The 11,433-nt window shown below is 34.9% G+C and overlaps 1 protein-coding gene and 1 pseudogene across 2 annotated transcripts; one reads left to right on the forward strand and one right to left on the reverse strand.

Moving 5' to 3' along the window:
• The first annotated feature begins 476 nt into the window (after positions 1–476).
• LOC142523155 (trihelix transcription factor ENAP2-like) lies at positions 477–2,750 on the forward strand (annotated as a pseudogene).
• A 303-nt stretch (positions 2,751–3,053) lies between these two features.
• On the reverse strand, positions 3,054–6,611 carry LOC142522348 (14-3-3 protein 9-like). Of its 2 annotated transcripts, XR_012814461.1 has the most exons (8): positions 6,363–6,611; positions 5,605–5,911; positions 5,432–5,519; positions 4,496–4,605; positions 4,264–4,412; positions 4,105–4,133; positions 3,426–3,466; positions 3,054–3,338 (listed from the first exon to the last, which is right to left on the reverse strand). XR_012814461.1 is itself a non-coding variant. In XM_075625674.1 (7 exons), the coding sequence occupies exons 1-7, from the start codon at positions 6,433–6,435 to the stop codon at positions 3,336–3,338; spliced, it is 771 nt and encodes a 256-aa protein (XP_075481789.1). In that variant the 5' UTR covers positions 6,436–6,611; the 3' UTR covers positions 3,054–3,335. The 2 variants fall into 2 exon arrangements, 1 of the variants encoding a protein (XP_075481789.1); XM_075625674.1 differs by lacking the exon at positions 4,105–4,133.
• Between the last annotated feature and the right edge of the window lie 4,822 nt (positions 6,612–11,433).

The following is an 11,433-nucleotide window of genomic DNA, read 5'->3' on the forward strand; positions in this document are numbered from 1 at the left end:
TCCGACCCAGCTCATCTTCAGTTGCATGTTAGGCAGATTAAATTTTTGTGTGTTATAATTGTCTTGCCTTGTCAGAAAAATCAAAACGTGATGTTTAAACTGCTGTACGATTTAAAATATTTGAGATACATCATTATCAATAACTATAATTTTGATAAAGTCCCAAAATGCTTACATGTCAAACTCAAATTAACCGTTGAGTACAAAAGGCTTAATTTACTCTTACTTATTTATTCATTTAAAATAAATTGTTATTTGTCTCCCTATAAATATTAGTGATGGATTTCAGTGAAAATAAAATGGAATTGGCCCATAAATAATTTAAATTGATTTTATAAAAAACTATTTATAAAAATATTAATATAATATTAAATTTTTTTTTGAATGAATGAAATCATATTTAAATTGTTATGATATGGACGTATGCATTTATATACATATTAATTAAATTAAAATATTAGGAAGAATGGCAAAAATTGAACGGCCCACCTTAATATTTTGGCCTGGGCTACCCGTTACCGGTGCTGGCCACCAGCTGATTTTCTCCTTCTCAAAGGCCAAAAAATTTAACTCCGAGAATAACGTCGCCTCCAGCCGCCGACATGTCACCTTCGCGTACCCCTTCTCCTCCTCTCTCTGCCGCCACCTCCCCAATCTCCGACGACGACAAAAACGTCCATTCTTCCCCTTCCTCACCTGCAAAACCGGAACTTCCACAGCCGGCTACACGAACCTCTGTTTTTCCCACCCGAGAAGACTGTTGGTCCGAGGATGCAAGCCGGACACTCGTTGAAGCCTGGGGGTCCCGTTACCTGGTGCTCAAACGAGGAAACCTCCGCCAGAAGCACTGGCAGGAAGTCGCCGACGCCGTCAACAGCGTCCACGGCGCGTCCTTCAAACTCCGCCGCACCGACGTCCAGTGTAAGAACCGCGTAGACACCATCAAGAAGAAGTACAAGATCGAGAAGTCCAAGGTCGTCCAATCCAACGGACGATACTCCTCAACGTGGCCCCACTTCGACAGCCTTGACTCGCTGATCGGCGACACCTTCGTCAAGATTAACAACAGAAACTTCTAATGGTCATAGAAGAAACCTCCGCCGGAGAGTTTCCCATTCGCCGGAGGTCTCTCCATCTCCACCGCGGTTACCGTCTACCTTGACCCATTACCGTGAAAGTTCACCGGACATGATCCCCCACATTATAAAAGGTCCGGAACCGGGTCAGCTTTTGAAGGTCCCGTGGTCTGTGCCGGTAGGTCCCAGGACGAAGCGCTCCGGACCGCCGAGCTTGACTGAGAGGAATTTCTCACTAATGGCAGCAGCCGCGGCAGCAATGAAGGCTAAAGAGGATGAAGAAGGAGATGATGAGGATTCTGATGATTGGGGTGGTCGGCTGCCAGCGGTGGGGATCAAAAAGAAGGGGATAACGGCGGTGGAGGGGTACCGGAAGTTAGCGGAGGCAATAGGGAGGTTAGGAACTATATATGAGAAGGTGGAAGAGGCCAAGCAGAGGCAGATGTTGGAGTTGGAGAAGCAAAGAATGCAATTTGCCAAGGATTTAGAGATCCAGAGAATGAAGGTCTTCATGGTCCAGCTCGAGAAGCTTAAGCGAGTTAAGAGAAACGATTCACGTGGTAAGTCTTAAAGAACCTCCATTTAACCTTGCATTTTGTAGCACCAACCGATTTTCTAAAGCTCAAGTTTATGTTTCATGTATTCAAAATCACACAAGCGGATTTTTGCTAATCCTTCTTCGGTTTCTAATCGTATAGTTCGAATGATGCCCATTGATGAATTCGTTTCTAGTCAACAATGTCAGTTCCTAATGTAAAATGTTTAGATTGAGGAGTGTTAAAATTTGTTACATACCATGCCCACTGATGAAATATGAATTGGTTCTTTTTCTGTTACTACTAAGTTTGGGGTGACACGCATGATTTAGAAGAGATTAATGGGTTAATGTTTTTTTTTTTTTGAGGTTCAAAACTTTAATCCATCGAGAATTTTAGATGTGAAATAATATTAATATCCCCTGGTCTTCTCGCCCAACTCCGCTGTTGTTGCATTAGATATCTTGTCTTTAGGACTCCTCTTATTGTTCATTCTTATGCATTTTAAAGTTCCAAGTTTTTGATTAGTTGTGGTGGCAATAAAAGGTCCTTACTCGAACGATACTTTTGTTGATGATTTGGATCATTGGTGTGATCAATCGAATTCTGTTTTTTAGACATGAGCATTCTTTAGTTAGTCATGCCTTTTGCCAATGTTTTGTCATCTCATATTTGTTGACGGTTTCATAGTAATGAACGAGGTAGAGTGACAATATGAGTAGACAACACAACCGGGAACATTCTCTACATCATCTATATTGGTTAAACAACTAATTCTGGACGCTGTTTCTTTTTCGATGCAGCAGACATTTACTTGTAGATGCAACAGCAAACACTTGGCTGGCTAATGGCTATCAATCTCAGAAAACATTTGTTTGCCAGCGATCAATCTCGAAATTGCTTGTTTATTCCAGTTAGCTCTGCATATACGTACAGGTTTAGTGAGTTTAGAATAGTTGCTTATTTTTAAGCTTCTGTTTGCTTAGTTATTATGTTCTGGGACTCGGTATAGTGTGAAGTAGGAAGTACTGCTTAATTATCTTACATACAACTTGTAACTATCATTGCATGCTTCTTTTTTTAACGTTCAGAATATTGTTCCAAAATGGCGTTTAAATTTCTTACCCCACATATAATCCCATAAAAAATCTTATTTTTATCAAATGGTCGGGAAAACGTGTTTCATTTTTCATCTCTGAATGTACAGTCTTGCTTAGAAATCAAACGCTGTTGGAAGAATCCAACGTTTGAACTACAATTTTCATCTTGAAGTTGTCGTGTATTGATCTGCATTAGTATTTCTATTTTCAAATGGGAAAGGGCCAAAGTGAAATTTCTCCTTTGGTTTATACAGGCAGTATTGTTCGAACATTTAATCTGAAAAACAAATTATTATTTTGTTGAATAATGATGGATTTATGACACAGTCGAGTTCAATAAATGAGGACAAAAGCAGACCAGATTTCCAAACACACAGACGCACACAAATTCCTTATGTAGGCTAAGGTAGTCACTAAAAATAAACCACCTATTAGGCCAAATCAAACCGGCATAGTTCCATTCAGAATGACAGACGCACAACCATCTCGAAGATTGACCAATCCATGCAAAGACCACACGCATAAAAACAAGTAACTATTAATAATTAAAGCGAACATTCCCAAAGCATATCAGCTGTTCTTCGAGTCCTCCAGACGTAGAAGGCCCTAGTCGTCCATTAGTTTCACTGCAATGAATCAAGAAATAAACATATTCAAGCATATGCTAAACCGTGAAAAACAACCACGAACAAACTATAGAAGATGGTAACCACCTCTCCGGTTTTGGTGGAAGCATCATATTTTTGCCCTTCTTCTGTAAACAAGAAAGCGATTTCAGATACTACAAGGAAAAAGTTCTTCCTTAGGAAGCTACAATGAACCACAAGTACACAGAATCCACAAGTTCCTTCATTAAAAGGTGATGATTCCTTCGTTGAGACTTCTAAAGATTGACCAAAAAATAATGAATCATTTGTCCAAAGAGGGAGTAGGAGAATTCAGTTCTCGAACATGTATCTCCTACCCTTTTACTAACCTAAAAGCAGAGGAGGACTCCCAAGATTTTTGAATCTATTTTATAGCTGGAGGTGTGAGGAGGTGCGAAGCAATTCTAAATGTCTACGTGTCAGACATCTTTAACAAAACTATTGGCACTAAGACCCCTCTTGTTTCAAGTGACGAAAATCATTTTATACTAAATTATGCCCACATAACAACTGCTGGTATCGAAACACCAAAGAACACTGAAATTATATTCTAAAATTGCATATAACATTAATTAATTATTCGAATAGAAACATGGCTTCATTTATATTCCCAAACTGATGTCACTTTCCCAAATCCCAGTATCTGGTGTGATCACCAACACGAGTACATTTTACGTGCATCTCAATCATGTAATGGACTAAATGTACTCACGAAAACTACATATCATAGATCAATATGCCTTACCTGGTTCTGATTAATGGCTTTTCATCCCACTGAAATTTAAACGAGCGCAAACACATAGACACAAAAGAAGAAATTCACACAAAAAGAAATATAACATTAAAAAAATAAAAAAAACTGCAAACTCTGAGCTGTGTAAGTTGGTCATAATAATTACATCACCTGCTTCCTCTGATATGTCGGAGGTCCACAGAGTGAGATTATCCCTAAGAAGCTGCATAATCAAGGTGCTATCTTTGTATGACTCCTCATTCAAGGTATCAAGCTCGGAGATTGCTTCATCAAAGGCTTGCTTTGCAAGATGGCATGCCCTGGGAAACAAGTGAATTATTTGATAGTGACAAACCATATCATACTGATACTAATGAGAACTAAATTACTAAAAAGAGAGCACCTTTCAGGTGAATTCATAATCTCATAGTAGAAGACCGAAAAATTCAATGCCAAACCCAAACGAATTGGATGAGTAGGTGGTAACTCTGCCTCAGCAGTGGTGGTAGCTGCCTGCAAGCAAGTCTCAAAATGTAAAATAACCATACAACTGGTGATGAGTAATTAGGTTGACAGCGACTGTGGCATGCCAATATTCAAAGTTCAAAAATGGTTTCAAAAGTCCATGATACTCTCTAAATACTTCAAGTCAAACTCTTCATTCTGGACAGTTACAAGAGGACGATCATTCTAAACTCACTACAAACAATTTAGAGGCTCCATTCAGAGAGACAAAAAAAGCTTCAGCAACAAATTTATAGGAGAATAACATGGAAATTAAGACTGAAAGTGAACATTTTTTAATGCAGGAGAAGAGTGTGCACCCTATTAATTGCATCATGAGATAATATTGGACCACGAGACAATATACACACCTAATCATCTATCCATTTTGTATTGCTCATAATGAGTTTTTTTTCACTTCCCTTATTTGCCAACTTAACTTGGTCCTCTGAATTCAAATGACCGATTAACCTAACTGCAAAAGTGAGAAGCAAACATGTTTGGCAGCACAGGGAATAACCAAAGTAACCAGCCAAAAGACTTCTTGTACAGATTCCCATTATCGTTTGAATTTTGGTTATTTAGGTCATCATTTTTCTATTCAAGCTCCAATAACTTCTCTAACAAAAGAACAGTGAGCACGCACACCACCACCGACAGTGCCCGTACAGATTAATAAACACACAAAATTACAACAGTGCCAAAGCAGTAGCTCTGTGAACCTTCAGGACTTGACTGGGATGAGAATATGATCAATATCTAAGTATGAGTCGTACTGTGGTAGTTAGGGAAATCAAAAAATTTGTTACAGCCCAATACTAGAACTAAATTATACCTCATATGCTTTCAGTGATTCATCTGCAACCGCTTTCCTATCATTACCAATCTTGAACTCCGCAAGATACCTATAGTAATCACCTTTCCTGCAAAGAAAAAGAAAACCAACTTCTCAACTACATGACATTAACATTAACACAACGGCAAACTAAATGATATACTGTGACTCACATCTTGTAATAAAACACCCTGGACTCGCCAGCAGTGCATGAGGGAATGAGATGTTCGTCAATGACAGCCAAAATGTCTTTACAAATGTTAATGAGCTCAGTTTCAACCTTCTGTCTGTACTCCTTGATCCGCTTAGCATTCTGGTCATTGCCTCTCGACTCTTCTTTCTGCTCGATTGATGACAAGATTCTCCACGAAGCTCTTCGAGATCCAATCATATTCTTGTAGCCAACTGATAACAAGTTCCTCTCCTCAACTGTCAATTCCACATCCATTTTAGCCACTTTTTTCATTGCTTCCACCATCTCTACCAAAATCCAGCCAACATCGAACCGAACCAACAGTCAAGTTTATATCTTTTCACTCCATCTCAATAGCATACCATAACTAACAACAATTGATAAGATCTAATCTAAAAAACTTCGATTTTCTTATAGTCTGCTATTTCCATCTCACGAGAAATCGACTTCTATACTGAATAAAAGGAACCATAACAAAATTAATCAACACCCACACTTGGTGAAATCTACACAGGAAATAACTTTCCAATCAATGCCTCACAAAATTGCAGCGGACACCATAGCTTCTGAGTTCAAACAAGTAAGCATCTTAATAAATATATCAGCGATAACTGAAATAAATTAAAGCTCTCCGAATCCACCTAAACCCACAATACAAAAAGAGAAATTGGAATTTAGATCCACAACCTCTCAGTTGCATCTGTACAGAGACACCCATAAATTAAATCAAGGGTTTACCATCGTAGCGTTCAGCTTGCTCGGCGAGCTTAGCTGTGTAGACTGCGGTTTCACGATCTGAGGAGGAAGCCATCGCTGTTCCGAGCTGAGAGTCTCTGTCACTCCGCACGATTTCTATTTCTACAGTAAAAAAATATGGCAAAATGAAAAGAGGGAGATTGGAACAGAAAATAGAAAAGTGGTGGAAAAAATTTGGAGAAATGATTGATTTTTGTGACCGACACTTATCTTCTGTACTTTCCCTGCGGTTCCTGTGGTTTCAGCTGAAGTCGTTGTCAATCCAACGGTTTGTGCCAACGCTTTAGGGTCCGTATTTTTCGGGTATTGATCGCAAATATTATATTTTTAGAGGTTAATTAAATTTATAATTGTGAAAATTACGAGAAGTGAGAAAAAATAAAAATTGGCTAGTGATTAATCATAAAAGTAAATAACTCAAATCTTTTTCAAGTTAATTGTGTTGGTAAATGAGTGATTTTATTACTGGATTTTTAATGTTATATAAAATTAATTTTTGTCGAAGTGTTTGTGGAAAATATGTTTGATGGTGTAAATATATGGAAAGGATAATTTGAATTATATAAAAATACTAAAGGTAAGAATGTTCAAAATAAAATTTAATGTATTTTTCAAATTATCATAATCGCTTTTGAAATTTTAAAGTTTGATTAAATTAACCCTAAGAAAAACATAGGGTTAAGCATAAACAAAAAAACGATTTTTTTAGCGAAAAACCAATAATTTTTTTTTAAATAACCACCCAATTGGCCCAGTTAAGTTAAAATATTTTTTCTTTAAGATTTTAAACTTGTAAATTTATGTGAAAACAATATTTATTGGGTTAAATTTTTGTAGTTTAGGTTAAGGCTTTATCTTGATTGCGAGACGATTGTATGATCTTTCATCTAGCTATCACGGTATGAACTTTTTTAATATATTTAAGAATAATAAATAAGGAAGTTGATTACTTATATTAGTTCATCTCACATCATAATATCAAGTTTGAGATGATGTTTAAATTTCAAATCTCAATTAATTTTGTAATAAACTGAATTCACCTCAAACTAAAAAAATAATGAATAAATAAATATGACAAAAACTTGTGTAAGACGGTCTCACGGGTCGTATTTAATTAGACGGATTTCTTATTTAGGTCATCCATGAAAAAAAATATTACTTTTTATGCTAAAAGTATTACTTTTATTTTGAATATTTGGTAGGGTTGACTCATCTCACAGATAAAGATTCGTGAGACCGTCTCACAAGAGAACTACTCGATAAATAAATAAATAAATAAGACATTGATATCCATATCCTTTCTATTTCATCTTAAAATTTTAGCCCTTGATTTCATCATGATAGTATAATTGTAAGTTGATACGAATAACATCGTCCATTCCTTGACAAAAAAAAAAAGAGAGAGAAGATTGAGTTGTCTATAATGTATCGAGAAAATTATTACGCGGTTAACAGTCTTCAAGTATGCAAGATATGTCCTGCAATTGCTATATTTTTCTTGAGTTTGAATATGTTTTTAGATTCTATTAAATGGTTGGGTGCTAGCATGCATGTATATATATCCCGCTGCCATGCCTATATATGGATTCTTAATATTGGTTTGTGGTTGGATCGAGTTAATATTTGAACTTCGATTGGGCTTCAAAAGTGTAGTGGAATTTAGTGCTTTTTATGATTACTTGTTAAATAAATCGAGATCGTGTATAATTCAATAATAACTAATAAAAGGATATGCATGTTAAGAGAAATTTGATTAATAGCTGCTTAAGTAGAAGAGCAGATGTGAAAATTTGGGTTAAATGACGACATGTTTGCAAGATTTTTAATTAATTGGATCGATGATAATGAAAAATTGATTGATTGACGACTACTCGAAAAGTTAAATGTCTGTAGATAAATAAGGAAACTATATATTTTATTTAAGTAACTCGCGAGCTACTCAAGATAGTTCAGACATTCAAATATAGTTGAGAATGGCAATGATATACCGCTTTATTATCATTACATCGCCCAATATTATAATTGATAAATTAACTAATATATCGACGAATTATTCATAATATTACACATATGTATATCTCAACAGTCTTTACTATATATTTAATGAAAATACCTACCATCGTAGCTACAAATTCTATAATTTTTTAAAAATTTAATTATATATTGGTGTGTACGTCTGTATGTGGTTGTATAAAATCCCAATAGATATATCATAAAAAATATAAATCTCAAAATATTTTCCAGAACACAGGTTGAAAAGGTTAAGGTGAATAAAAATGAGGGGTTAACGCGATAACTTTGCTTGCATGCACGACAAAAAAACCAAGAATTCAAATATTATCATCTATGCTCTCTCATGTAGTTTCAATTGTATGGCAAATTTATAAGCTTATTTCCTCAATTTCAATCGGAATATACATCGTGACAACTATTTAAGGAACGTGTGTTTGCACTTAATTTATATGAGAATTCATTTGATTATGTTAGTTTCGGACAGAATTACGTTCAATATTCGTTGTTTTGTGTCGTGCAGAAGGTAAACGACTATTAGTTGAGTGAAGGCGATTAATGGCATTTTTGGATGTTGAACTATTGAGGAAATGGCGCCGCAGCGCCAGGAGGGCCGAAGATCAAGCGCCTAGGCGCTGTAAACTAAAGCCGCGGCGCTACCATGCCGAGAAACAAACGCCTAGAGCAGTGTCACGGCGCCATACCCTCGATAAACGGACACCAAGGTGCTGCACAAGCAGCGCCGTGGCGCTAATGACGGCGAGAACATGCAAATGGGCTTCAATCTATAGGTTTGTACAAAAGATAAAAGAAGGAAAGGGTTTCACAAAGAGACGCGGCCGTTTTGGAGAAGAAACGCAAGGAGAGAACAAGAGCACACACTTGGAGACGGTCTGGAGTGCAAAGATCGATCACGAAGACGAAGAACGACGAATATGGGGACAGAGACGCCCTTCTGATTTGTTATCTGATTCCTTCACCTTTATTTTTTTGTGTTGCGCTGTCTAACCTTCGAACATGTCTTGTTTTTGTTTAGATTTCGTTATGAACTAAGTTTTCATTCTAGAGGATGACATAGCTTTTGTTGATACGATAATTTGATTCAGTTATTTATATGATTTAATTTCTTTTGGTTTAACTGTGTTTCTTTGTTTTTATTTGATTTCAGTTTATTGGCCATAAATTGTTGTTGTCTGATTAATTCTACAATTTGGGAGAGGGACTAGGATTATAGATCATTAGAGGTACATCGTTGAATGTTTATATCGTTCCGAAGACATATATATAACTTTAGTGAGGCTTAGATAAGAACATCGTTTGCATTTATCATTTAAACTTATATTCTTATTTGGAATTTTTGGATCGAAATTTGAATAATACAATTTATTCGTGCATGAATATAAATTCAACCGGGAATAATTATCGTGAAAATTTAGTGGAATCACTCATTTAGATATTTTCTCTCATTAATGAAGAGGAACTTGAATGTTTTTGAACTGAAACCAGGGGAAAAACGCAAATAATATGACAATTGTTAAAGAATGTGAAAAACATAGATAAAAGTTGGTCTTTTTTTTAAAAAAAAAAATTATTTTTATAATGTGACAACATGCAACCGTTGTATTTCAATAACCTGCAAACTAATATAATGAAGTAATTTATACTGAACAAACCATGTGTAATATGATCGCTTGAAAAAATACTAGTAGGAGAAATCGAACAAGCCATGATAATTAATCAAATATTCACCTAGTACTCCACCAACTCAGACATCATTTAAAAAACTAAAATTTGGTTTTTTGCTATAATTTTGCTATGACCACTTGTTAATTGGTTATTTTCAAGTTTTGATATGTATAGTATTGTTATGCTCAATTATTAAATTATCGTACGATCTCGTACAATTTCGAAAATTACGATCATATTGTCACAATTCTATAACAGAGGATGTCGATATTGACATGTTCCACACCAAATTACAAAACTACCCATACCCACTTCACGAACTAATTACAGATGTATGATTAAACTAAAAATGAAGTTAAAAACAATTGTATATGCATGTGTTTATGCAACATGACGCTAGTCATGTATGCACATAGGCGGAGGCGGAACCACAGTTGGCTAGGGTAGGGTGAGTTCAAGCTCCACCTAATTTTTTTATACAACTTTGAAGTAAAATTCGACAACTTTAAAATTAGGTCGAATATTTAATTGTTATTATTTGAGTTATGAAAATATTGACTTACGTTGTATATGAATTTTCAAGTTTTGAATTTTATCTTAAAAATATTTTGTTGCGAATTTTGGAAAAAATAATCATTTTGTTGAAATATTTTAGAATTATTATGTTGAAAAATCGAATAATTATGAGATTTCGAATATAATTCTTTGTTGAATTTTTTTACATGCTTGGTTAATGAAAAAACTATTAGGTTATACACATCTACAAGTAAGATTAATTATCAATTACAGTTTATGGGTGAACAAAATATCGATATCAACCAAAATAACCGATCGAACCGAACTACTTTTCGGAAGTTTGGTTTTAGTTTTTTAAAATATTGATTGGTTTGGTTCGGTTTCGGTTTTTAATATAAAACTTTGGTTAATCGAACTAACCAAAACTTTTATAAAAAAATTAATATTATGAAATTTTCTTATAAATTTTATAAGAATATAAATATTAATAATTTCTAATAAAATTTTATTAGACAATATAACCAAACTTAAATATATATTTTATTTAACAAATAACATTTAATCTTTTATTTCACTTTTTACTTTACATTTTTACAAGTAAAACTTGATTTTTTTAAAAAATTCTAAAAGTTCGATCATCGATCGAAATAATCGATTTTTTCGGTTTGATTTATTCGGTTTTCGTAGTGAAGTTATGTCGGTTATATATATATATATATATATATATAAAAGGGGAAGAGAGAATTAATTTATATGATATTGTATGTGTTTGGGGGTCCTGAAATAAAAGCGTGCATAATTGAATGGCCTTTTAAAAGGTTTCACGCGGAGGAAGCTGTGG

Source organism: Primulina tabacum, chromosome 13 (assembly GCF_025594145.1).
Source record: "Primulina tabacum isolate GXHZ01 chromosome 13, ASM2559414v2, whole genome shotgun sequence".
NCBI lineage: Eukaryota > Viridiplantae > Streptophyta > Magnoliopsida > Lamiales > Gesneriaceae > Primulina > Primulina tabacum.